This window comes from Conger conger, chromosome 2, assembly GCF_963514075.1.
Source record: "Conger conger chromosome 2, fConCon1.1, whole genome shotgun sequence".
Lineage (NCBI taxonomy): Eukaryota > Metazoa > Chordata > Actinopteri > Anguilliformes > Congridae > Conger > Conger conger.
In genome coordinates this window covers 9,940,216-9,968,096 of record NC_083761.1, presented here as the reverse complement: position 1 = coordinate 9,968,096, position 27,881 = coordinate 9,940,216, and the positions used below count along the sequence as shown (strand labels likewise).

General features: G+C 45.7%; 1 protein-coding gene across 1 annotated transcript in view; it reads left to right on the top strand.

Annotated features, from left to right (window-relative positions):
- neurl1aa (neuralized E3 ubiquitin protein ligase 1Aa) overlaps positions 1 to 27,881 on the top strand; it is a 49,427-nt gene that overhangs the window by 7,231 nt on the left and 14,315 nt on the right. The window contains exons 2-4 of the mRNA XM_061232825.1: positions 3,271 to 3,512; positions 4,845 to 5,166; positions 24,662 to 25,342. Of these exons, the coding sequence (XP_061088809.1) occupies positions 3,271 to 3,512; positions 4,845 to 5,166; positions 24,662 to 25,342 (1,245 nt within the window). The remainder of the gene's footprint in view (positions 1 to 3,270; positions 3,513 to 4,844; positions 5,167 to 24,661; positions 25,343 to 27,881) is intronic.

The window sequence follows — 27,881 nt, the reverse complement described above, 5'->3', positions numbered from 1 at the left end:
TATGCAATAGCATTTAAATTGAATTTGGAATCGCTATCTTCATAATATCTGGGTGAGGCTGAGCAAGGAAACATTTTCTTTCAATAATAAACTGTCACGGTCTAAAACGTGTTGTGGGTCGAGTTGAGTTCACACATTTCAGCGGTGTCCTAAAAGCCACATCGCATCAGCCCCGGTCAGCTTTTGGGAATAAATGTTGCCCGTCGTCGTATATGCAGAACACACAGATGGTGTTGTCGCTCAGGTCTGGGCAGAGGCTGTTGCCTAGGACAGAGCTTGGTGCTTGGTTTTTGTCTTTGACCTATGACAGCGAGTAAATGCGCCGTACAGATCCTTCCATGGCCGTGAGCAGGAGAAAGCCTCTCACACATGATTGCTCTTAAAGATTCTGTATTGCCAGCAATGTATTTCTGTTGGCCTAAGGGGATGTACACTTTATGGACAAATGCTCTTGGATGGGAATTCTTACATAAGTGTTTCGGTTTTGTTAGCAGTTAAGGACTGGAATGGGGGTGGTTTCCATGGCAATAGTACTGTTGAAATCCTGCTCTATACTGAAAGGCAATATATGAATGACAAAGCCAACCCCCCCCCCCCCCCCCCCCCCCCCCCGCTTAAACCTTGACACCACTGTATTTAATAGCAAAGGTCCCTTGTGTACTAAGTTATGACATAGCGCTTCCCAGCATTTTGTTATGTGTCCATTCTTTTGTGGGGGAAAATCATGTAACAGTAATAATGATGCCATAACACTTTTGATGGCTCATATCCAGCTTAATGAATTGTAATGTACATGAATGCACATAGTTATCACTGCACTAACATAGCCCTAATAGAATAACAGTCTGTCCTTTAATACGAGGCAATAAAATGTATTTAGTCTAATACAATTATGTCCTCTGCCACCTGCTCTCATAATATTTTAATTATAATAGTGGGGTATTTGATCATTTGCTGTCATATTTGGTTAATGTATTGATTGTGGTGATGTTATTCTTAGGTAGTTTTATTATAAATGAGGTTTTCATATCAGAGACCTTTGACACCATGAATATGTGTCCAAGAATTATCAGTCCCAATAAAGATGCATGTTATGAGCCAATTAAACACACAGGAATAATGTAAATTGTTTGGTGTTTTATTCTCGGAGTCTTGTATTGCCATTACCAAAAGGCATTCATTGTGAGTAAATGGGATTCTTCCGTTGAGAATAAAAATAATACATTTAAAACACCACCAGCCATGAATAAAAAAGAAGGATTTGACAAATCCCTTTCTGACAGGCGTGCCAAAACAGTGTACCATCTTAGTCATCACGTCACCCAGTTTCACTGAGTAAGCCAACCATTTCCGAAAAACAAAAAGAAAAAGGTTTGAATACCAGTCAAATGGAGCAGGACCGCTTGCCAGCTTTGGTGGCGGTTGCAGTGGATAAAGACTCGTTTTCAAAGACACCTGCTTAAGGACATAACGGATGCATTAAACATGAACCACGTCCAGACTTTTAGAATTTATAATATAATTCTGAGTGATCCACAAGCCCAGCTAGAAAGCTTTGCAGTTCCTGTGCCCGATAATGGATTTTAGTCAGCTTATTTTAGATTTCCTCGGTATGTTCTCATCGACTTTCTTAATGTTCGTATACTCTGAAGCAGCATATGCAGTTAAACCCCACCCCCAACCAAATGCTGATAAGATTTTCAGCTCTAACCACCAGTTTGGCAGGTAACCAGCCAGGGTGTGTTGTATTGTAAAAGATAAAACATTGAAAATGCCTGGTGATCAAACCCCTCTGGCCAGTGGGCCCTACCAGAGTATAATACACTGTTTTATTATGGGTTTGGACACAAAGACCGATTGAGCTACTGAATTGACTTTTTATTTTCCCATAAAAATGTTTTGACAATTAAATACAATTTGCAGGGAGGTGCATGGAAGAAGTCGATTTGGAAGTTGATTTGGCTTTAAAGAGATGGTAAATGTCTTGAATGACTGTAGTTTTGGCTCTGACAAACTGCTCATCATCTGTTCATGCATTACATATTTTAAGCACAGTGAAGTGATTACCTGAAATTATTGGACAGAATTTATTTCAAAATAAATAAATATTTTGGAACTACAAAATATACTTCATATAAAACAAGGTTACATTTAAAATGTATATTGCCCCACTCAGTAATTTTAAACCCTCTTTTTATATGAAAATATAACATTATAGAAGTCACTAAATGTAAGCATGAATAATTAATCAGGTGTTGGGGAACAGGCAAATTATCGAGAGTGTTATTTTCCACTGTTCCCCTGTTTTAAAGTTCTGGCCTTCAGGAAGATCTGTGGCTAATTCACGGTGGTGTGTGAGACGCTATTATAACAAACGCCCCAATCTTGCATAATTTAACATTGCGAAATTAACGGATCAGACAGACATAATAACACCCTTCTTTGTTATCTGGAATGTTCTGTGTGCACAGCTGTATAGCTACAACCTTTTTAGGTCTTTAAGTAATCAAATATTCTTGCAATGGAAAAATACAAATGCTAATTACTCTTCCAAGAAAAAAATAGAAAAATGTTCTTTTGAAGCACATTCCCTTGAGATACAGAAAGGTTGCCTTAGAACCTGTTATGTCATCATCATAGGCATTCATAGGAAGCACAAATTCAAGGCAGTTTTTTCTTTCGACATAATATTATACATTATTGATTTATTGATTTTACTGGAATGTCTAAGCTGGAACATATTCTGCTGTGGCCTTCGATCTGAAGGTGACCACATATTGTTTGGCTCGTGGCTAGAGATCCTTGGGTTGATTTCTCTGCTCCTCACCCAGTGTAACTGATGGGGCAGAAGCTGTAGAGCGGTTTCTAAAATGGCGGCCGGCCATGCTGTGCTTCTGCAGCTGCCTCGTTGAAGAAGCAGGAAGCTCCGTCAGGAGGAACCCCACAGCTTCACAGATGTTACATTCCATGGTGATGTTTAAATGAGATTTCTTAAGGAAGCGCTCTCAAGCATATTGTGGCCTTATCGTAAAAGCCCTGACGAAGCTCCCGGCTAGCTGCCAAAACGTTGGCGATTAAAACGGCGTTGTCTGCGACCTTTCCTTTCACGTTTCGCTGTATCTACCGCGTTACGGGGCGACATTAGCTCAGGTGGTTCGAGCGGTAGTCTTAAGGTAGCCTTACTCTAAGGTAGCGTGATATAAATGCAGTCTATTTACCAATCACCAGGCAGAACTCCTAACTGACATCCCCTGTCCTTTTTCTCTCCAGATTCTATAGGGGGCCCGTTCCCCGCCACCTCTCACCGGTGTCACCACAAGCCCAAGCGATGTTTGCCCGTCCAGCAGTGCGGGGGCTTCCCCACCAGCCCGCTGCTCTTCCACCCCAACACCAAGGGCTCGCAGATCGTCATGGACCTCTCCCACAAGTCCGTCAAGCGGCAGTCCAGCTTCTGCAACGCCATCACCTTCAGCAACAGGCCCATCGCTCTGTACGAGCAGGTCAGGCTCAAGGTACGTCTGCGGCCGCGGCAATCCCCTAATGGGATGGACGTGTAAATCCCGCTCTGTGTCCGTCCGTTCCCTTCTGGTCTCTACCTGTTCCTGTTCCTGTTCGAGATAAAGAAGCTTAACCAGTTTCCCCTTCACGACCTAGTCCGTCCATATTTAAACGTGTATATGGGAGAAGCAGTACAGTAATACAGCAATCTATAGTAAATGGTGAAAAGAAACCTAATGTATACCTGTATCAGCCTATGCCATTATTATTATATGCAGTGTACATTGTAAAATAGTTAATAGCGTATGCAGTTAAGATGATTCATTTATTTATTCAGAGTGTTTGGAAGAAGCTTTTGTAATCATAGCACAAAGCCTTCCACAAGTCCAAATTTGCTTTCAGTCTAGGGCTTTTGTGCAAACTCCATCTGAACTCCAAGTTCAAGAGAACCGCTCCAATTTTTCAGTTTGTTTTGTATGTGCAAATACAGTGTCTCAGTTTGCATTGTATGCAGGAATACAGTGTCTCAGTTTGCATTGTATATATGCAAACAATGTCTCAGTTTACCTTGTATGTACAAATGCACACTATATACAGTACCAGCATATGTGGTACAGTAGGGTAGTGAGGCAAACACAGGGAGAATACAGAGGGCTCCTAACCACCCTAGGGCTGCACAAATTAGATTATGTTTCTTATAAATTAGGTTGCAAATACAATAAATGGCATCATTGAAAAATTGCACGTAAATGCCACATTGGAGAAATTTCTGTAGTGGTTCATTTTCCTTTTGCTACAGTAGAGGTAGCATATGACCCAGTTAGCTAGTGTACTGTAACTAGGTAACTAGCAAAGGCATTGTAAAATTAACAATGAACAATGACCATGCTATTTAGGTTTTGGTTCCTGCTAGGGTATTTTAGTTTAAGTGAACATTTGAATCCTTGGCAACTCAGCCAGCTATGGGTGCAATGATTTCTAGGCTAAATCAATTTTTTGGGCGGCCTGTAGCGTAGTGGTTAAGGTAAATGACTGGGACACGTAAGGTTGGTGGTTCGATCCCCGGTGTAGCCACAATAAGATCCGCACAGCCGTTGGGCCCTTGAGCAAGGCCCTTAACCCTGCATTGCTCCAGGGGAGGATTGTCTCCTGCTTAGTCTAATCTAGTGTACGTCGCTCTGGATAAGAGCATCTGCCAAATGGCATTAATGTAATGTAATTTATTGTAATGTAAATTTTCAGTCAGCCTATTTTAGTCTGTAATAATAATGAACAGAAGTGACATTAGGAAGCGTATTGTTGTTAGTGTTTGTGCTATAGGACACATAGCCTCCACTGTCCCACAGATCACAAAGAAGCAGTGCTGCTGGAGTGGAGCTCTACGGCTGGGCTTCACCGCCAAGGACCCGTCCCGCATCACCCCCGACAGCCTCCCCAAATACGCCTGCCCCGACCTGGTGTCCCAGAGCGGCTTCTGGGCCAAGGCCCTGCCCGAGGAGTTCGCCAACGAGGGCAACGTCATCGCCTTCTGGGTGGACAAGAAGGGCCGGGTGTTCTACCGCATCAACGACTCCAGCCCCATGCTCTTCTTCAGCGGCCTGCGCACCATCGAGCCCCTGTGGGCCCTCATCGACGTGTACGGCCTGACCCGAGGCGTGCAGCTGCTCGGTGAGTGAGAAGAGCCTCGACACTGGGACAGGGGGTCTCCCTATTAACAAATATCTGCACGCCCTGTTCTATTCTAAGTTCTACACTGTACACGCTATTTGCAGGTAGGCTTCATCACGTTCTCTCAGAAGAGAGTTTATGCTAGCCTTTGCCAGGTTGTGTCTTCTCACTAAATCTTTGGTCGTGGGATTTTGGAAACCACTTAAAAGGCATTCTTAGTGCTGGAGGACTTCGTTCAGAGTTCACTCGACATGTTCCTGTGGAAATAGATGAGATAAGATCTGACGCATGGAAACATTTGCTACACAAAAGTTCCCACCTTCAGGGGGTTAACGCAACTGTGCATGTGGTCTGAAAACTAGACTAACCGGTGCGATGAGTTTCTCCAGGAACAATGGAACAAACATACGGAAAAAAAGGAACTCGTTTGAAAATGAATTGCAGCATTTACAGCCCTGACTGTTAAGTCTCTGCCTTATTGTATATTAACCCTTTGCAGACTGAAGCATTGACAGCTGCATCATTATAGTAGGAAATATTTGTTTGCTTCTCTTTTTTTGTGGTCAATTTATTCAACAGAAATTTCAACACAAAACATCTTAAACGCACCATTTTTTTTTCCCTGCCACTGTTTGTTTTTCTCAGTTAAGTAACCGTACGTGTTACAAAGAGTCTTCTGCTTAATTGTAAATTATAAGCAACAGATTTTTAGATACTATCTTGGCAAAATGTAACAGTACATAACAGTTGCACAGGAGATGTGCGGTATGTGGCCATGAGCATATACTGAATATCTTAGACTTGCTGTGTTCAGAACAAAACATGGGGTGGTCGCTTCATCGAGTTAATGTCCATTCAATTGCAGTTTTGATGAACTCATGATGAATGTGGTTTATGATTGCGATTGCTTATTGGCTCTCCGAGACACCAAAACACTTCGATTGATTTGAATTGGACCAATGATTATGGAGAAAAGGACTAAAAAATCTACTGCTTCCCTGTATTCGGATTACTATATTACCTCACAGTGTTACAAATGTGTATTTCCGACGCTCCTAACAAGCGCACATGAAGCAAGGGCACAACGGGGCGTTATGTGTTAGAAGATGGCCGGAGTAAAGAAATTACACTCTGTCCGCTGAGATGAATCCGTGCCAGAGGGCGAGACGGTCATCACAAACCCCAATCGCACTCACCGTGGCCGGTGACCTACCTCTGGCTGTGGGCTGAGGCACAATATAACGGCTAACTCATTTCTCCCGGGATCCTTGACCCCGCAGAAAAATGAAACGCTGCTCGCGGCACGGCTCAGAAAGGGCTCTTAGCCCCAATTCCAGGCTTCGACTTGTGTGGTTTTCAGAAGACCCAGGTGGGAGGCTGGGACTATCCCATTTTCTTTTTTATTTAATGACCTATTTACTCTGTAGCAGTATTACTCTTCCCTGTCTGGAAATACTCAAATGGCCGTTAAATAGCATAGCCTACGATTCTGAATAGCCTTTGTTCTTTCTTTCAAAATTTCTCAGATCATTTGCTTAGCTGAGTGAAGTAGCCAGCCGTTGCTTTTCATTATTTTTGGGTCAGAACTTTGTGGCCTGTGCTGGGTAATAGTTTTGGATTTGGGGAAGAAGAGCTCTCGACTGTCGAGCTGAACTGATTTGATGAGGCCCCTTGGAAAAATAAATTCTGTACGAGCCTTTTATCTGGAAATTGCTGGAAGGTATCACATCATCGCGTGACTCTGATGTCTGACTGTTGTTCATCCATATATGAAATTGTGTGAGCTAGCTTAAGTTTTTGAATAGTACCTAGGAGAGCACTACAGTTTAGACTGCCACTGTGAGCAGCCAGCAATCACAGTTCCATCGTATGCGGTCTTGTTTCTGCGTCAGATTTTTCTATTTTCGTTCGCTTTTCACCCGCCGCACTCGTTGACCCTGTCTCTGCGCTTCGGAGTCACAAAGCGACCTCTCCCAGCTGCGTCGTGTGCGTCACGGGAACGGGGACGGCTCTGTTTCACCCAGCGTGCACCTGAGGACCTGAAGGCTGTCTGTGCGTCATCCTCAGATGTCCCCCTCTCACTTCCTGTCCAAATCGACAGTGCGACCTGCCCCAGCCTGTCCTGCTGACTGCTGCGTTACCTTAGTAACAGTGCTAATGTCATGTAATGGCTGCAGTCGCATCAGGGCCTGCGTGCTTCACTGGACCCTTTGTGTACATCCACTATTATGGCCTGAGAAAACGTGTCTGCTCTGGGGTGCGTTTCCATCAGTCAGTCTCTTCTGCTTGAGGATGCAGGTCTTTGTGACTGTGGTATCATTGTGTTGTGTGTGTCTGTTTGTGTGTGTGTGTTTGTGTTTGTGTGTGTGTGTGTGTCTGCATGTTTGTCTGTGTGTGTGTGTGTGTGTGTGTGTGTGTGTGTGAGAGAGAGAGACATTGACATGATCAGCAAAGCCTTTGCAGTCCTCACCAGCACCATTGCATTGATGCTGTATTGAAAGCTACTGGATTTAAAGGAATCTCCACAATCACTTTCACCGTTAGACACCCAGAGATGCATTTATCCAAATAAGAACGATAGGGTTTGCATTACAGTTTTTAATTTGGACTCCGTGTGAAGCTATAATCAAGCGGCCATTTTGGTGCTTCACATATTGGTGCTTCATTTCATAGAACGCTGAGTTTTGAAAATTCATTCCAAAAAACCTACTCTTCAAGGGGTTATCTGTGATGTTTAGATGTGTGGTACGCAGGCTGTGGAATCGCTGTGAGATTACTGTTCGAGGGATCGAACCCTGGATCGGAAAAGGACCTAAGATCCAAAATCTTCCCTTGTACAGTGGAAATTACAGTTCCCCAGTAATAATAGAGCCATTGTTTTATTCTGTGCTTCCTCCCTCTCTTGTAGACACAACCACAGCAACGCATGCATTAAATGAATGCTAATGCTGATGTAACAATCACGCTTTTAATTCTTTAAGTACATGTAACGCCATATAATTACCCCCCAGAAGCAGTATCACATGTATTACTATCTCCTACTTAATGATACTCCTTGTGTTTTACATTTAGAAGAGAAATGAACACAAAAATTACATAGAGAATTTGTACATTGTGCTCTGTACTATTCAGTTGCTGAAAGCAGAACGTTTGTTGTACAGGTTACTATCTTGAAATGGTAATATTTGAAACGGCATCCAGCACTCTTGGTCGGCATCCACGGTTCAGAGTTGCTCTCATTTGTCTTCCAATCAAGTCAAACGTTTTGCCAATCCAAGCTCCCTACAATCAGACCATTCATATTTTGGCTGAAAGATTATAAGTGTTCTCTCTCTTCATGAAAGTCGCATTTGTCTCTATGATTTCATTTCCCTTAGTTAGTAGCTCGGCTCAGTAACTGACCAGTTTGAGTATCAAACGGAGTTCACAATCTTGAAAAGGCCCATAAATGGTGTGTAAGAATTTGCTCGTTTTTTGTGTAGCTTTGCAGTAAATAGGTAATTACAATGGTGAGAACATTCTGCCGAGTTTTCTTTGTCTGGGAGTCTTTCCAAAGGCGTGTTAAATAATACGGCGTGACCTCACGGTGACCTGTGGTTTACATGGCTTAAGCGTCTCATGTCACACTCGGTTGCCGTTCCTCAGTGCACACAATTGTGTTCCTAGGTGACGCCTTCCTAACAGATCATTTATTTAATTACAATGGCTGCGTGTGTTTCATGGATTAGCACGATAGCACGATAGCACGTCCTTCACACTCTCCCCAAATGGAAGTGAAGGACGGAGAAAGCTCACCTCACTTCCCAGCTGCAGCTTTGTTTGCAGAACACCGCGTGACTCCGGATGACTTTTCTCTTGACTCACCCTTTCGGGCTTTGATTAGTCATTGCGCGACTGGCCATAAATTTTCATAAGCAAATCCATTTCTGAACACCTCCACGGTGGGGAAAGGTCATCGCGGAAGACTTCCTGAATCTTGTCTGGAAGTGACTCATCCAGCAAAGGCAGTGGAACGTCGAAACACGCTAGTCTAATATCCCGCGGGGAGCCGAAATCATCAAGGAGAAATTAAACCGTGTCCCCCGGGGCTTCCGCGACGAACAGCGTGAACCTGCAGGTCAATAAACGTCTGCCGATTCGCTGCTTCGGCTACTTCTCGTCTCGATGTATGCCGTGGACCCATATGGCAAGGCCGAACAGCTCCAGCCACTGTGCAGAGTCCTGGAAGTTTTGCTTTGACCCCTTTGCTGGAGAACGTTAAAATAAAAACCCTCAGAAATGCGAGGGAACTGGGTATGACATCTTAGCAATACAGCAGACAAGAAGCTCTGAAAGCTCTTATTGTTCCACAGATGACTGGTTCACTGTCATTCACTGTGTTCCGCAGTCAGTGTGCAGTGAGTTCATTTGCGAAGGGCCGCAATGTGATTTGACACTAGTTAGCCTACGTTATGATAAAGTACTTTTATTTTTTGGTAGGTTTTAGTGTTTTTGTAAATTTATTCTTTACAATTTTAGTATTCATGAGAATTCCCACAAACAAGATAAAACATAATCTGTAATGATTTGAAAAGAGAGACATTTATATATATATTGTTTGTAGGTTGAAAAATTATGTCAGTAGAGATTCCAACTACCATAATGGATGTTCCATTTGACTTTCATTTGACATTCATGGCATCATGACATCTCGATCTCATCAACCTCTAGACTGATAATATTGTCCAAGAAATTGACCCTCATTAGGCTAAACAAAGTTGAGGCTTAAGTTACACACAATTGATTATTATGTTCTTCAATCCTGTGAGAACTACCGTATACATGCATTCACATGAACATGAGGCCATTTTGAAGTTGTTGTGAGAGGTTGACCCCTGGTTGACATGTCAAAGGATGGTCTTCGAAGCTTCAGCAGGTTCATCACAGAACTTTTCTGAAGTTAAAATAAAGGTGTCTCTAGAAACATAGAAATACATAGAAACTGTAAGAGTGTATCGGTTTGTGAACTAATAACATGATGTAAGATTTCAGCCTTAGACTAATTGTACGAAATAGCCCAGCAAGTGCTGATGAGTGGCATCGATTTCTATTCAAGCGAGCGGAACAGAAAGCCGATCGTGCTTCACTGACGCCTTAGAGAATACCTGTGAAACAAATGCTCACCTCAGTCGGAGTTTATATTAGGCTTATTCCTTCCAGATTTTTCACTTGTGAGTTTCTGAACAGCGGACTTTCTGATGGAGCAGCGCTGAACAGCAGCGTTCAGGCCTCTGAATACATATTTAGCTTAATAAACAGATCTATATGCTGCTGTTGACTTTTAAAAAAAGGTTGCGCACCTCAGGTGAAATGCAGGTTTGATCACCAACGTTTCGTCTTCCACAGGATTTTTACGCATTTTTCACATTGTTTTTTTTTTTTGTCAGATTTTTCTTTGGCAGACTCCCAGATTTTTTCCCTGTTTATTCCTAGGATAAAACACAAGTGATTAAGGAATGTTTCCAGTCAGGGTGATGGCTTTGTTACAGGAAAAATAAGGATTTTTTTTTTTTGTTCTTTTCTTGCCAGCAGGAAACCCAGCAAAGTTTGATGGATGAAGGAGAAAAACCATTGCAGCTTGTTTGTATCTTTTGAAAAAGTGTCACTTATTACTGACGGTACATCAGGCTGTCCTTGAGGCCTCCAGTAAGAGCTGCTAGGAGGTGTCGGTTCAGTGAAACGGCCAGCGCACGGTGCCAGGATTGATAGAATAACGACTGCGTTGCGGGCAGACGGTTGCAGGCAGGTTGAAAGCACACAGCAGGCCTCTCCGAGCTGTTGCCAGAGGATGCTTTTTCACTTCCAACGTGTCATTAGGAACACATGTTCAACATCCCCTGATCTGCTGACTTACGAAACGCAGGAACCTACTTTCTCCATTTCGGCCCACTTCATTAAACCCGCCAAGGTAGTACATAGCTAATGTCATCTCATACTTTATGTAATGTACATTTAGATTTGTATGGGTGAGCCTACAATAGGACTGTAAATAGACTGAACATCATCGGAAGCCTTGTTCGACATCTTACCCCTTCATCTTACCCCTTCACCTAAAAATTAGTAACCAGGGCAGTGCCAAGAAGCCAGACAAGGTGAGTTAATGGTGTAATCAGCTGCTTTAGTTAATCAGTTAATTGCTGAGAGAGTATAAATGTAAAACCAGCAGGCCCTGTGTCTCTCTGGGACCAGGGTCGAGAACAGCATGGTTCATTTCTCCTCTCCCTTTCTTCTGTAGTTCTCACGTGATAGAGAGAATCTGCAGTGAAATAAGTAGTGGCGTCGATATATAGGACTGCTCTGTTTTCGGATGCAAGCCCATGAGCTTTGAGGTCATAAATATGATTTTATTGGGATTATTGAAAGGCGTCCAGGTCTGCATTGATTTCAGCTGGCCTGGTGACGTCTGTGTCTGATGCAGGTCTACGGTAATTTTGGAGACTGGTCAGTCAGCAGCAAATGTGCTCAAAGAAAAGAAAACGTTTATTCACCCTGCATGAAGATCAAATGGTGTGTTGCCTCACCAAAGGAGAAATACTTAATTACTTTTAATGACATGGTACAGTCATTAGGCACTCATTGCCTAATGAGGACAGGATTAAAGAAAAGAAAAGAAACGTAAAGTGGAATTGTGTAAATTTCCCAATGGTAATTGTTTTCGGTTTTCGGTTTTGTGCTGTTTATGACTTGCCTACAGTTTCGCCATCAGTGGTCACCCACCTGGATTATCCACGGTTTTAGATTTGTTTACTGGGTTTAGACCTGTGTGCCTGCGTGTGCCTGTTTCATGCCCCCATGTAGGAATGTGGGATCTGCTGACGCGAGAAAGATAAGAGCACATCAGGTGTGGCCGATTGCGGCAGTTCTGACCGGCTGATGGCAATGTGGGAGTCAGGTTGACAGATGTCATGTGAAATGGTCTGGTTTTATGTCAGTCTGGATTTGAAGAATGTGGTTTTACCTTTTTCTGGTACTGTATGTACTCTGGTTAGGGGGCTAGCATGTGCCAAAAATGTGAGACTCTGTCAGATCCTACAGGAACTGAATGGTGTAAATGGGGACAGCACCTCTGTTGTTAATTGTTGTTGTCAGATGGACAGTTGTCCCATCGATAGTTGTTTCACTACTGTCTGCTAATGAGTAGCTTCACTTTCACTTGTTTCTTAGCCTAGTTACGAATGGAGCTCTGTTGACAGTGTTTACATTAAAATTCAATGGCTGTTATTATTTACGCTTGTGTTGTCATTGTAATTATATGTAATGGCTGTTTTTTTTGTTTTTTTAAGTATGGTTCAGTTTGGTTACTTATTTTTAGAATCTTTATGTGAAAGTTAGGGTTCTTTAGGTCTGTTTGTCAAGTATCGCTCCTGCTTAATCCCCAATATCTGATGGACTCAAGCCCACTCTTGTGTGCATCCGCTGACTGTGGCCTCATTTTTCCCCACGGTTGGAGAGATGCTGTATTGTGATAGTCTCTGTTGATATACCATTGCGTTTCTCTATCATGCATCTTTAATCACTCTGAACATATGCAATGATTTATTTTGTGGCAATCGCGCCTGATTTGCGGTTGGGCCTGATTGTATGAGTCTAAGTGGCCCGGAACAGTACATACTCTGTTTCACTAATTCTGTGCTATTATTCAAGATAGACAAAGACCAAGATCAAAACAGAGAGGGAGGAAAGGTGCGTTTTTTTTGTTTCTTTGATTGACTTCAACATTTAATTGGCCTGAAGGTCAACATTTTCTCAAGTCAGTAATTCCCAGCTAACACAACTGATTGAACCAAAAAATTGTCTGCTAAAATTCAGTAGTTCAAACTTCAAGGCCAGCATGTAGCATAGTGGCTATGATGCTTCGCTGGGACCTGGGAGGTCGGTGGCTCAAGCCCCCCAGTTTGAGCCACACAGGTGTCAGGCCCTTAAACCCACATTGCATCCTGCTTAGTCTAATCAACTGTAAGTCGCCTTTGATAAAAGTCAGCTAAATAACACAATTATTGATTATTTATTATTATTATTATTCAGTATTTAACTGAATGGGAATGCGATGAGAGGAGAAATTGAAAAGCACAAAGAAAAAGCATAAAAACATATTTATGTACTACATTTGCTTGGAGGTTTGGCAGCCCTGTTTGCCTCCTACCCACCTCTGCTAAAGTTGAAGATGGTAAAATAATATGTTGTTTTTACAGCAATTGAATAATTAACAATCTGCGCTGAGGGCTAATTAAAGTTACTTTTAAGTTCATTAAGTTGCTAAATTGCTGCTTTTTTTGGCATTTCCCCTTTCCAGAAAGGCATTTAAAATGGCCGCCTGCCATGTTCCACTACAAACTCCACTGTCCAGTCTTCGCAATTTTAATGATCGCTCATTTTTGTAAAAGCATCACGAGCATATGGCACTTCTCTCCATCCAGTGCACTATTGCCGGATTTGCATGTTGTTGTTTTTAAATGGGGTAAATGGGGTAAATGGGGTAAATTTGAAGAATCTTGAATTTACCAGCAAGTTTTCCATCCAGTGGGTGTGGAATGACAAACCTATTCATACCCTCGGGGTTTCCACACTCACGCCATCACCCAGTGCAAGGAACCTCGGCGTGGTGATGGACAGCAGACTGTCACTTCCGAGTGAACATTGCGGCGGTGACCCGGTCATGCAGGTTCTTCCTATACAACATACGGAAAATTTCTCACCCCCTACTCGACCCAGCTCCTGGTCAAAGCGATGGTTCTGTCCCGACTGGACTACTGCAATTCCCTCTTGGCTGGCCTCCCAGCGTCCGCCATCAGACCCCGCCAACTTATCCAGAATGCAGCAGCTCGTCTGGTCTTCAACCTTCCCAAATACTCACACATCACCCCCCTGCTTACTTCCCTCCACTGGCTGCCTGTCATGGCTCGCATCAAATTCAAAACATTGGTGCTAGCCTTCCAAGCAGTTAAGGGGTCTTCCCCAGCTTACCTCCAAAAAATCATCAGACCCTACACCCCTGCCAGACCTCTTCGTTCAGCCTCCACATGCCGCTTGGCACCTCCCCCTCTCCAAATCTCCACCTCACGCTCACGACTAATGTCTGTTCTGGCTCCACGGTGGTGGAACGAACTCCCCGTTGAGGACAGAACTGTAGAAACTGAAGAAGCACCTATTCAAGCAGCACCTCTCCCCGTCCCTCCCTACCTCCCTGTGAACCTTAATTGTTGTCTTTGTGATTTACTTTGTGTATCGGTATTTTTAGTTGGCTAGGTAAGCAGTATTTGGATCGTTAAGTTTGGTCACTTTGGCTTTGTTGTTTGTTTGTTTATTTGTTAGTTTAAAAAAAAAGAAAAAAAGAAAATTAAGATTCAAATAGGCCCTGGTCCTTATCTTTGTTGTACAGGTAGCAGTTGAAATTGTACTTCCCTCTAGGGTCTTTCAGCGCACTTATCCCTGGTTATGGGTATGCACTTTGTTGTACGTCGCTCTGGATAAGAGCGTCTGCCAAATGCCATTAATGTAATGTAATGTAATGTAGTCATACTCCAGATTCCCTACTCTTATTTAGTATTTTAGCCACAATAATCCAGAGCCACGTATGTTTTTTTTTCTTTCTTTCTTTCTTTATAAAAATATACGGTCCATTTTCACAGCTGGATATTGACAGAAGAAAGGATACAACATCAATGTCTCACCCGGGAAATAGACCTACAACCTTGGAGGTGCAGGGCCAGTGTCCTAACTGTTCTGCCGCGGTGACACCCAAACCTGAGCACTTCTTTCACCTTTTTTCACTTGATAGCACTGAAACGGCCATTTTGTAAAATGCAGACCTCCATGGTAGGATCAGAGGTCCTCCATTTTCTGTACACCAGGCTCGTCACAGTAACTTTCTGTGCTCAGTACCTGTAGTGTATGAAAGTGTGCTATGAGAGCAAGATTAAACAGCAGCACCGTGACAGCAAAGAACACATGATGGATTTCAAGCGTGCACCATTTTCCAAAAAAATTGGAAAGCGAATGCAGTCTTAATTACCGACTATGTTAACATGTTTACCTAATTAGCTGAAATGCCTGAATGTAGCTGTTCCAGGCCATCATGATTGAAGCCATTCAGCAGTGCCTTACAGAAACACAATTAAATAATAAATCATTATGCCTCATTCAGCCAAGAGCCAGGGGAGCCCTGATTGAAGGACTAAGATGAAAGGAAATCGCTTACAGATGTCTGAAAAAGGCATTATCAATCGAAAGTTCAGTGGGTGATTTAGTCAAGGACCTCTGACCAAAACAAGAAGGTTGTCTTTCAGGAAATGTGTTTCAGTTATCGGAAGTTTCTGAGTGTTTTTTTTATTCCCAAATCTTGGCGATTTCGTGGGATTCCACTATGTTTTCCAAAAGTTTTGTGGATCTGCGTAAATATAAATGCAAAGATATAAAACTGTGCTTATTCACAGGAGTCGTTGATACCTGCCCTGGACTATAGCTTATAATTTATTATTATTCACTTACTTGTATTGTTCTACGTTCACAGCATTTACTGTATATGAAATAGATTATATAGATGTACTTTTTTGAACCCCGTGGGGTAATCAGGATTTGACCCATCCTAGTGTACTTTCTGTAAGTGTTGAGAGTTTAAATAGCACTCCATAATAATTGCTCCCCCATGCTTGCACCTCAGGACTGCTTGTCTGATTGGCCACGCGTAAACCCAAATGAAACGTAGCACATTCTCAGCTGGTGGGTCTCTCCCCCGGACTGTAATAATCAGCGTAATGAACAGTGTATGGGGGGTGGGAGGGAGATGTTGACAGGGCAAGAAACGGAGGCTTTAATGTAAGTACCTTATGATCAAGCCATTAATTCTGAAAGCCGGCCTTGGTCCTCAGGAGCTGATTGGGCAGGGCACAGCGGGCTCTGATTTGAGTGGCGAAGTTTGGGAATGACCTCAGGGAGCAGCCTGTTTTCGGTGACCCGCACGGAGAGCTTGTCGTGCTTCGGTGGCGACCGCCCGTCGCCACGAGTCCCAGAGGCCTTCGCCGCGAGGTCTCAAAACAACGACCGGCGCCCCGCCAGAGACCGGAGCGGCCCTGTAGGCCCCTGTCTTTACACGCCTCCCGCAGGATTCTCAAACACGGCCCCGTGGCGCCCTGCCCCCGTCACCACTCCCCCGTCAGCTGTGCGGCTGGTCCCAAAGAGCTCGGCGCGCAGATGTGCCTCCCCTGCCCCCTCCCCTCGGAGACACGGGATGAACTCGCGCTGCGCGGATAACCCGGACTTAGCGAGAAATCCCCTTCCCCATTGAGCCGGACGACCTTGTGGAGGTTGAGCCACCCTCCTATCGAAAACCCCGCTCACTTCATCGAAGAAAGGCAACAAAAAAAAACGCAAACAATTTAGCTGACAAAAAAATACAAAAAAAAAAAAAAAAAGCTTCTCTGTTCAGCTTAAGCCCAACAGGTGCTGAGCTTGGCCTCTCTCAAACACGCTGAAATGCAGAAAAGCTTCGGCTCTTATTATACACGCAGCTGTCTCGTTTGATTGAAAAAAAAAGGAAAAGAAAGAAGAGGGGTGAAAAAAAAAAAACGCTCTGTGGGGCGATAAACAGGAGGAGACCCGGGCCCAGGAAGCCTGATTTCGGTTGGTAATTGTGGAAGCGGTCAGAACCGGTCTGAGCCGCGCACAGGCGCAGGTCTGTAAGCCAGCGCGCTGAATGGAGCGGGCGGCGGAGAGGAGCAGGTGCTCCGTAATGAGGGACAGCAGCTGGCACCTCCCACACCGAGGAGCCCTGGCCCGGGCCATGGCGACGCGTCCTCCTCTTCACCAAAACACAACCCGGCGCCCCTGGAACAAAGACGCCATTTGCATTTTATTTTTCCATAAAGTCAGTCCATAAACACCCCCCCCCCCCCTCACACACACACACACACAACTCTCTCTTGTCTCTCTCTCTCTTTTCTCTCTCTCTCTCACTGTCTCTCTCTCATCTCTCTCTTTTCTCTGTGGCTGTCTCTGTCTCTCGCTCAAATCTCTCTGATTGAGATTGTCGGTCGGTGGAGTGTCTTAATAAGCTGAGGATAAGATACAGCAACCACAAAAAGAAAAATAAATATTTTATTCTTGCCCAATCGCGGTAATTGAAAATACGGCCTGAGCAGCAGGAGGTGCCTGTAGAAAATGGAGCACAAACGTTCACTCGAGGTTTCAGGGGTCTGTAGAAAATGGAGCACAAACATTCACTAGAAGTGTCAGGGGCCTGTAGAAAATGGAGCACAAACGTTCACTCGAGGTTTCAGGGGTCTGTAGAAAATGGAGCACAAACGTTCACGAGAGGTTTCAGGGGTCTGTAAAAAATGGAGCACAAACGTTCACTAAACGTCTGCGTTCGAGCGGTTATTAAAAGTCGCGACGTAGGCCAAGGCCACGGCACATAAAACAAGGCTGCTGACAGGCCGGGGCGGAGGGTTTTTGGCAGGGGAGGGGGGTGAATTAGCTGCGTCTGCCAGCCTGGTGTCCCCCAGGACGAGCGGCCCCCTCTCTGCAGCGGGGCACGGATCTCTTTGTGCCGCTCCACTTCGCTCTGGGCTCTGTCACAGTTTGATATCGCCCGCATTATTCGCGTGCGCGAGGGCTGCCATTGTGCTCGTTTCTAACAGTCCTTCCATCCTCGCTGGAGTTCATTTAAATACGAGGGTGCGCAGAACCCCCCTTTTCTCCTCCTTTTTAAATTGTATTTACACTAGCAACGGCTGAGCCTGGCGCCCGGGGAGAGAGTCCATGCTCACCCAGATAACAGGGCGCAACTGGAACCTAGGGCGACGTTAGCCTAGCGCTGGGATACTCCCAACTTATCCAGAAAGGGCTGGTGTGGGTGCAGGCTTTTGTTCCAACCAAACAGTTACTGTGCATACCTGATTCTACTAATCAACCTCTACCTTCTTTGCTAAGGACCTTGATCAGTAGAATCAGGTGTGTAACCGCTTGGTTGGAACAAAAGCCTGCACCCACACCAGCCCTTTCTGGATAAGATGGGAGTATCCCTGCGCTAGGTAAGACCTTTCTGGATAAGATGGGAGTATCCCTGTGCTAGGTAAGACCTTTCTGGGTAAGATGGGAGTATCCCTGCGCTAGGTAAGACCTTTCTGGATAAGATGGGAGTATCCCTGCGCTAGATAAGACCTTTCTGGATAAGATGGGAGTATCCCTGCGCTAGGTAAGACCTTTCTGGGTAAGATGGGAATATCCCTGAGCTAGGTAAGACCTTTCTGGGTAAGATGGGAGTATCCCTGCGCTAGGTAAGACCTTTCTGGGTAAGATTGAGTATGCCTGGCCTAGCGTGAGGTAATGGGGATCAGACCGGTGGCCCAGATCTGGGTCTCTCCGTGCTCCGTATGCACAGGCCCCTGTGTTTACGCACGCTTCAGTACAGTTAATCTGATCAGTTCAACACCCCCCCACACCGCCCCACCCCCCCACCCCCTCGTATCCAGGGAGACGTGTCATCGCCAACAAAAGCAATTCCTCTCCTGTCCCGGGGGCCTGCGGTCTGAGGAGATTCCCGGCGTAATCCAATTTGCAGTTGTGTTTGGGAGTAATGGAAGGAATCGAGCAGTGCTCAGCCAGCTGTGCTCCCGGATCGCCATTGATTTGCGTCGCTTCTTTCGTCCGAGAGAGGACTTAAATTATTTAAGTGTTCCACGCGTTTTATGGGCAGGAATCAATAAGGTGGAAGCCTTCGCGCATGTCCGGCCTTGTCTAGCGCGTAGAAAATGCGATTACCCTCCTAATATTCTTTCTTTCAAAATAAGTGCAGTAGACTGTGTGGGAGGAATGTTTTTAAATATGAGGGCTGATCGTTTGACTTCCTGTTCACATGTTCCAGGCCTCTTACCTTGTCCAGAGAAAGGTGGGATTTTTCACTTTTTGCTCCTGAGGTATCCAACGGGGAAGCTTATTCGAGTGTGATTTCTTTCTCCCATGTCTCGGGCTCCAAACGGCATGAGAAACGGAGTGATTATGTGTGTGGAACATGACTGAGGGCGAGGTGATGTGATTTAATAAGCACCAGGGGTAGTCCTTTCAGTGCAGTCGCCTAAGGCCTTCTCTCGGATTTAATGGTTGATTAACAGAGTATATGTGCCCCATTCACAGTGCATTTACTTTGCTAGACCAAAGAATGATTCAAATAATTACCATTCCATTATGGAACATAGGTACAGAAAACTGACATTTGACGGAGAGTCAGAATTATGAAATGTGAACAATATCTTATGTAAGAAAGTCAATAATGGGTGAGTGGCACAAGCCTCCAAGATGACCATCACAGGTCATAGTATTATACTGCCAACAGTGGGTTGAAAATAGCTTTTAAAAATGCTCCCACTGTTTTAGCTTACCTATTGTATAATATCCCCCATACACACGCACACACACACACACACACACACACACACGCACACACACACAGCTTTTCCATCTAGACCTGGGCATACAGTTTAGAAATGTGATCCTGTAGACACATTGATCGCCAATGTCAAAGGAGTAAGGAGTGTCGCCATGACACCGTGTTTGATTGATGGAACCAGTTATAGTTGGATTCTTGTCATGTTAATCATATTGAATTTAACTGACACAGAATGACATGAACAGGCGGTGAGCCTTGATACTTCACCACTGTTACAATAACCCAGGACACAGCCGATAGCTCACTTAAACACATTTACCCATTACTTTTTAATGTCTTTAATATCTTGCATGGAAAGGAGCACGTAGGTTTGTTTACTCTCGTACCTAGTTACCTACCTTCCATAACAATGAGTGGCCATCAAACACATGAAATACCATCCAGCGGAATATAAAGCTCTGTTACCAAAGGCTTACTTGAAAACTGTAACCCCCACATTGCATCAGCATCCATAATCAATAAATCAGACTGATAAATCAGTATTTAAACAGAAAACATTCTTCTTATTTATTGATTTTTTAATTTTATTTCTACAGAACCTCAGCGAGGATCTTTTTGAAAAGTAATGGTGTATGAAACCTGGGAAGCCAGTAATGCAGAAGAACACTTGACGTGTGGAACATTGTGCTGGAGAATAAAAATTATTTGGGAGATGTTCATGTTCTTAAACACCCAGTTATGTGGCAATCGCATGTGCTCAGCCAAACAGTTTAACTGAGGTGAAAGAACGAGTCAGGCTGGCTGAGACTCGGAGGTAAATGTGGGTTTGTACAAAAATGCTACTTTCCCTACAGAACAGGCTCATGTGTGAGAAGAAAGTGCTCTGTTTTCCTATTGAACAGGAAAGGTTAGTGAGGGTGTACTGCCAACATAAGACTACCCTGCTGAAAAAAAACAGCTCAAGCTAGGTTTTGAAACAGCTGGTAGCTGGTTGACCAGTTGAGACCAGCTCACAGCTCGACATGGTTTGATCAGGTCAAACTGTGTTTTGAAACCGCTGGTGGCTATTTGACCAGCACTACCAGCCCCAGCTGGTTGAGTAGCTCATACCCAGCTTGAACAGCATTGGGACCAGTTTGACCATGCAGCTTGACAAACGCATACCCAGCTAGACCAGCTTATAACCAGTTTGGCCATGCTGGTTGACCAGCTCATACCCAGTGAGACTAGCTTTATGACCAGCTAGACCAGCTGAATTATTATTTTTTGCTCCAGCTGGCTGAGCTATATTTTACAGCAGGGTACCGCTCTGTGGAGGACCACAGTATGAGGCCTGTTACCCTAAAATGGGTAATAAAGACGGTGAAAGTCTCCCCCCCCCCCCCCCCCCCTGTGGGCAGTGGTTGGGAACTCCAGAAGGCCCCAGTGTGGTGCTTATATCTGCTGAATCTGCTTTAGTGAATCTCCTTGTGATTCGCAGAAGAGAAGCACACATCTACATCAGAGTGGAAAGGGCTGGTTTTTTCTTCTCCGCTACGTTATCTGTGATTTAATTTCTAAACTGCGGTACGCAAAAGTGCATTCTGTCTTAAACAGTCAAGACACAAGCCCTGCTGTACAACTGTAATGTCTTTTGGAGCTTAAAATGCAGACATTGTGGCACTGTCAACCCCAGGCCCTAAAAACTTTGTATGAATGCATACAGATATTATTCATACTAATGTCTTTTGATTCACTTCGGGAAAACTCAGGAACGGGGTCTGACAGGTGCTGGTTTGCCGGTCGGGTCCATAAAGGGCAGCGAACGAGCTGGAATCCGGTCCGAGCCGGGATCGGACCCGGGAGCTGCACGTCCATATAAAGCCAGGAGCTGAAGACTTCCCGCTTGTGAATCTAGTCCGCCGTAATCTCCTTAGCGAGCCGCGCGAAACAAAGATGCCGCGGCTTCGATGGGCCGAAGGGCGGTTTCTCCCCAGAAGGACACGATTCTCCCAAGCCCACTAATACCCTCGTGGCCTACTTGGAACTCCCCCGGTGTTTATTGGTGTGAACCTGTCGTGCCCCCTTGAATAAATGGCATTTGGACAGAATAGCCTACTTAAAACAACTCAAAGTGTTTCAAAGTGCCACCTGGCCAAAATCCCTAAACGTTAATATTTGACACAGGTTAATGTTCGACACGGCAATCTTGGACATGGATGTTCTTTTCGAATGCACCTTGTCTGAAGGGACGGTATTAACCTTTTATTTGTTTAACTCCATCACTCTGTGGGACACTATATCCTAATCAGGGAAGTAGCTGTTGGTTATGAATAAAATACACTCGACTCGAGCGCGGGTTTTGTGTTACCGTTGGCTCCGGCGTTGGCTTACCGGGTCTCGATTGGAAAGCTATTTGTGGACAATACCCATCTCCTGCCACACCTGAAGGAGACTGATTACAGTGCTTCCAGTGTTGCTTGCTGCTGGCCCCGTCACTGGAGAAGTAATTGAGGCTAAGCAGTTTATGTGCGACCAGAGCTGAGCTGGTCTTTCTCTGGCCTGTTTTAATAAAGTAAGCCCAGGAAGTGGCAGGAAATCCTGTGTCAGCCCACCCCGTCACCCCTTACCCACGGGAGAGAGAGACCGAAAGAGAGGGAAGGAGAGAGTGAAAGAGTGCGAGAGCAGAGGGGGGGGGGGGGAGGGGATGTGGGGGCGAGCCTCTCTCAGCGGGAGGGGGAGATGTCCGTCACTCTAAACGCCCGTCTCGGATGTCGGGCTAATTTTACCTGCGCGCGTAGGAGTGGGGCGACTGCATATAGACCTGTTATTTTCAGCTGCAGTCAGAGTGCCCTATGATTCTAAAAGCGCTTCACTCTCCAGAGCTGCTATCTGTTTTCAGGGGCCGGGACTCTCTCTGAACCGCCCCCACCCCTCACCCCCCACTGTACCCATCGTGGGTCACTTGTTTTTGGAAGATAAAAATGGGAAAGGGAGAGGTGGATAGTGTGCCAGTTTGGAATGTGTGTCCCTTTTAAGGGGCAACAGAGGTGTATATTTACACGGCAGTAACACAAGTGTCGTGATGCCTGCGGTGTACTTTCACACACGCCACGTCCTTCGGGTCATTTAGCCTTTTGTTTTGCCCATGTGACAGTGTGGGGGTGGGGGGGCTTGTTCATAAATAACAGGGAATCCCATGTCATTGCATTCAAGAGCAGGACTCGCAGTATATTTAGTAGTAATTGAGTAGGACCTCAATTCCAACCTTCACTTTAAATACAGTAAAAGAGAAAACGTGTATTCTGAAAATGTGTGTACATTTGACCTTTTACCTACAATTGTTGTGTATTTGTGTGTGTGTGTGTGTGTGTGTGTGTGTGTGTGTGTGTGTGTGTGTGTGTGTGTGTGTGTGTGATATTACTGTGAATCTGTAGGAGTTGTCTGCAGCTCACAATAGAAAGAATCTACTACTTGCCTGGTCTCATTTTTATTGCCCAGAACAATGCTGCCATATTACGCAGGTGTTTTTGTGGGAATGCGTTATAAGATACCTTGATGAGTGCTTGCTGTGTCCATCCACTCACATTTAATGGGTTTTGTCTTGTCCTAGAACTAGCCTAGGGGCATTTAAAGTGAAAAAGTAGGTTTGTTTACATCTGTCAGTTTAGGCGACTCATTCTTGCCTGCTTGCACAGTCTGACTTCTGTGTTACATCAGAGCTTTTGATGCCCAAGGTCTCCCAACACAATCTCCTGCGTCCCACAGAATTAAACTGCACTTGTATCTTCATCTTGATGTTGTATCATACATCACGTCGAGTTTACGACTTGAAATGCCTTTACTGACTTGATGTGAACTAGACTTGATGTTCATGGCTATGGATAACAGATACTTTATGAGAATTGTACCTTATCTGACCTGTGTTCTGTAGACCTAGGTGTTCGGCGTGCACTTATTGTACCTCACTTTGGATAAATGCGTTTCTCAATTATAACCTAATGTAATGTAAGTAAAAAATTTAGTCAATCTCAATAAGCATTTTAGTTTTACATTTAGACTTAAAATCTCATTTCTTTAACTTTTTTTGCTACATAAAACAAAAGTGTTGCCAATGAGGTGAGACGGTTCGACTCATTTCAAGATTTGCAAATGGGGTAAGAAAATTTCACAGGTCAAGCAAAGAGTAACTTACGACAGGCTAATACTTTCTACATAAGAGAATGAAATAATATTTTACGTCTCATTACAAGACTAAAGCGCTTGCTAAGTTATTTTAAATGGCGGATGAGGGAGCTGCAGTGTACAATACAGAAATGGTAAATGGTTGGCATTTATATAGTGCCTTTATGCAAAGCGCTGTACAATTTATACTTCTCATTCACCCATTAATACACACACTCACACACCGACGGCTATTGGCTGCCATGCAAGGCGCCGACCAGCTCGTCAGGAGCATTTGGGGGTTAGGTGTCTTGCTCAGGGACACTTCGACACAGCCCGGGCGGGGGATCGAACCGGCAACCCTCCGACTGCCAGGCGACTGCTCTTACTGCCTGAGCCATGTCGCCCCAGAAAGAAGACCAGGAGTGGTCCTCAGCTGGACACTAAAAACTGCACACAGGGGAGCAGGGGACTAACCTTAGATGCATATAGTAAGCTATATTATTTCCCTTAACAGCACTCTGGGGGCTGATGGTTGTGTCAAAATGGTAATTTCGCGCCTACATATTTGCAAATTGATCAGGGAAACTGACTGAAAAGGTAGCTCTGGCTCCCAGCAGGTTGGGCGTTGTGGTTAGTGCGATTGTCTCTCATGCAGGAGACCAGGTTTCAAGGCTCACCTGTTCCTTTTTTTCCTATTTGTTTGGCCGACCTTTAAAAATAATTATACGATAAAAACTATATTTTTCAACTCAGTCCAGGGTAAAAGGCAATCTTAACTGAAATGGGTCCATTGGAGCAACTCTCAGTTTAGAGATTAGAGCAGAGTTTGCTTCGGTAGCAACATAGCAGAACACGGTCGTCTGCCCCCCAAAAAAAACGCATCGAGCGCTCTAAAGCCCTCTCTCCTGTCCCTCTCTCCCCCCACAGACAGTGAGATCGTGCCGCTGGACTGCATGCGCCCGCGCTCCTTCACCACCGTGAGGCGCTCCTCCCTGCGGCGGGAGGCGGACGAGTCGCGGCTCTCCATCAGCCTGTGCGACCTGAACCTGCAGGAGGAGCACCTGGCCCTGGCCTCCTCCGGCTGCCCCGTGCCCCAGAACTCGCTCAACTCCCAGCAGTGCCACGTGCTGCCGGCCCACCTGGACTCGGACCTGCGCTTCCACCAGCTGCGCGGCGCCCACATCAAAACGCTGGACGAGCACACGGTGTCCCGCTCGGAGCACGCTCGCGAGGAACGCACGCTGGTGTTCACCGACCGGCCGCTGCGCCCCGGCGAGACCGTCTTCATCAAGGTGACCAAGTCCAGCCCCGCCCGGCTGGGCTCGCTGTCGTACGGCGTGACCTCCTGCGACCCCAGCGTCCTCCGGCCCAGCGACCTGCCCTACAACCCCGAGTCGCTGGTGGACAGGAAGGAGTTCTGGGCGGTGTGCCGCGTGCCCGCGCCCCTCCAGACGGCCGACATCCTGGGCTTCCTGGTGACCCCGGAGGGCGAGGTCATCCTGAGCCACAACGGGGCCAGCGCGGGCATGCAGGTGTGCGTGGACAACTCCCGCCCCCTCTGGATGTTCTTCGGCCTGCACGGCGCCATCACGCAGCTGAGGATTCTGGGTGAGTGCCAATCCGTCACCGTGATGCGTCTTAATCTGCCCGTTCGGCCCAATTCCCTCACGCCTGTCATTGTCTCCGACATCCAGAGTCTGAAAAAAACTCCACCAGGGAGGATTCTTAATTCATCTTACATCATAGTCATCTAATGTAGAACTGTCATTCCCAAACTACTCCCCAGTGACTCCCAGCCAGACCTAGGTATCTGATGTGTTCTGTCCTAAGAAAACCGAATGCAGCTAATACAGGGCTTGATTTGTTGTATCAGGTGTACTTGAGGTGTTATACATACTGTACCTGGGTCTGGCTTGGGGTCCCTGAGGAGAATACCACTGATTTAGAACACAGAGCACATAACGTATATCATTTCTTTGAAAATGAGGCCCAGGGGAAACTTGTTTCATTGGACAATCTCAGTTCAAGCATCAAATGAGTTTATTTCCCTTATGAGGTGATTTAGTAATTGGTCTCTGTGTCCAACTATATACTTTTCCAGGGTTTCGTAATGGAAAGCTACAGAAATGCACAGGAACCGAATTTGCTCTGTCTCAGATTGGAGTGCAAAAGCAAAGCAAAAGCAAACCGCACTGTCATCAAAGCTGTGAGGAGAGCCAAATAAGGACAGGAAGCAGGGAAAGCGTATTGGTCAGGGACCATCAAATCTCGCCCTGGAATCGGCTTTCTTTCCTCCTGGGTAATTAACCGAACAATTAGTGCCGCTGATTGGCCAGACTGTCTTCACACCTGACTCCCAGGTGGAGGGAGGGTGGAAAGCCAGCAGTTCTCGAGGACCGCGATTTGATGATCCGTGATGTAGGCAGAATCCTGTCCATCGCTTGATCCTCTATATCAGGGGGCTTTTTCGGGGCTTTGTCGTTTCCCTGTTTTAGGGTGCCGAGGGGATTAAAGGAACGAGCTGACAGTGTGGGGAAACCCAGGGAAAGTGACTGGTTGTACCTGACGTGCCGCGCATTCAGAAACGAGGCTTGTAATAGCCATTGACCTGATGTGCGATCGCTGCGTAAACACATTAATTACCAGCTCCGAGTAGGTATACATGCTAAATGCTTATTACTGATCCCTTTTCCCAGAATGGCCTCTGGATGCCCTTTAAGGCTTTTAAATTCTAATTTGATTTCGAGTAAACGGGGGGGTCTAATGGACAGAGATGAATGCCTGTTTCGGAGTCGCAAATCACTATTTTGCCTGCCTAATGCGTTCACGCTTCTGTCTCCAGCGGAGAATCAATACGGACACTGTCACGCGCCACGCATCGGAATAATGAAACGACTGGCGCTATCCTGGTCCGGTCCCTTTGCTTCCAGAAGCAGCACTAAATATTTTCCCCTGCTCCGTTTCGCGATGGCCGACGCGGGCTGGAATTATGCGGCCTGAGTTAATGCCGTTAATAAGTCAGGGAGGAACTTGAGAGCCGTGATAAAAACCAGGCCGCTCCCGCCCTGGGAATGCTGCCCTTCCGTGTTGACTGCTCAAACAGCAGAGCCACGCGCTGACAAACACCCAGCGCTCGTTCGGGACGCACGGCGAGGCATCGACCCGCTCCCGGTCCCCCGCGCCCCCGTGCGTACACATTATTGTTACGAGAGGAGTCGGCGGCGGCGGCGGTAACCGATTGGCTGGGGCCTCGTTACGAACCGCGTCGATACATCAGCGACCGAACCCCGCTCACCGCGGCCGGGCCGCATCGACTAGCCGCCGTCCTGGGAGAGCGCCCGGCGGTAAAGACGGAGTTAGGACTCGTAATCGCTATGCGATGTAATCTCCCCGCTCCCGCGGCGGAGAGAGCACGCGGCCGGTGGAAGGGTGGGGCGGTGCTGTACGCGCAGCATGCTAACACCGCTGTCCGGTGAAGCCAGTCAGATTCACACAGCGGCCCTGCTTTACTGAGGCAGACACATTTCCTCTGTGTTCGGCTGCCAGGACCTGGTGACTGAGTACCCACTATTCTTTCTCAGTCACCGCCCTGTCATCAAACCAGACCTGGGTCAATGTTTTGGATTCAAATACTTTTCTGTGCTCGATTGATCTTGCCTGGAGCAGTTGAGCCAACCAAGAGGACCAGGGTTTACACTTTTTGAGTGTATGTCTTGGGCTCCAATACACCAGACCAGCAGGAAAGCATAGAAAAGTATTTGAATCCAAAACAGTTAAGTATTTGACCCAGTTTGTGGCAGACTTGTGAGCTTCAGGGGTCCTTTTACTTGATCATTTATGGTCAATTTTAAGGGGGAAATACAGACTACTGATCAGTATATCCAAGTCATGACCCATCTTCATTGCACGAAATAATTTTTCTCATCATCGTGCTATATTATTGGGGTGTTATTCGGCTTGTTTTGTAATATTGGAGGATATAAAATATCTGCAGAAGCAGGCTGTGTGTTTTGGGGCCAGACAGAATGACAAACAGAACGTGTGCTGAACACAGAGAGTGAAAAGCACTCGTGGTGAAGGGTAAATGCAGATTAGGGTGGGGCAGCGAGAGCTAGCGGTTAGGCTAACTGCACTGCCAACCGGAGGC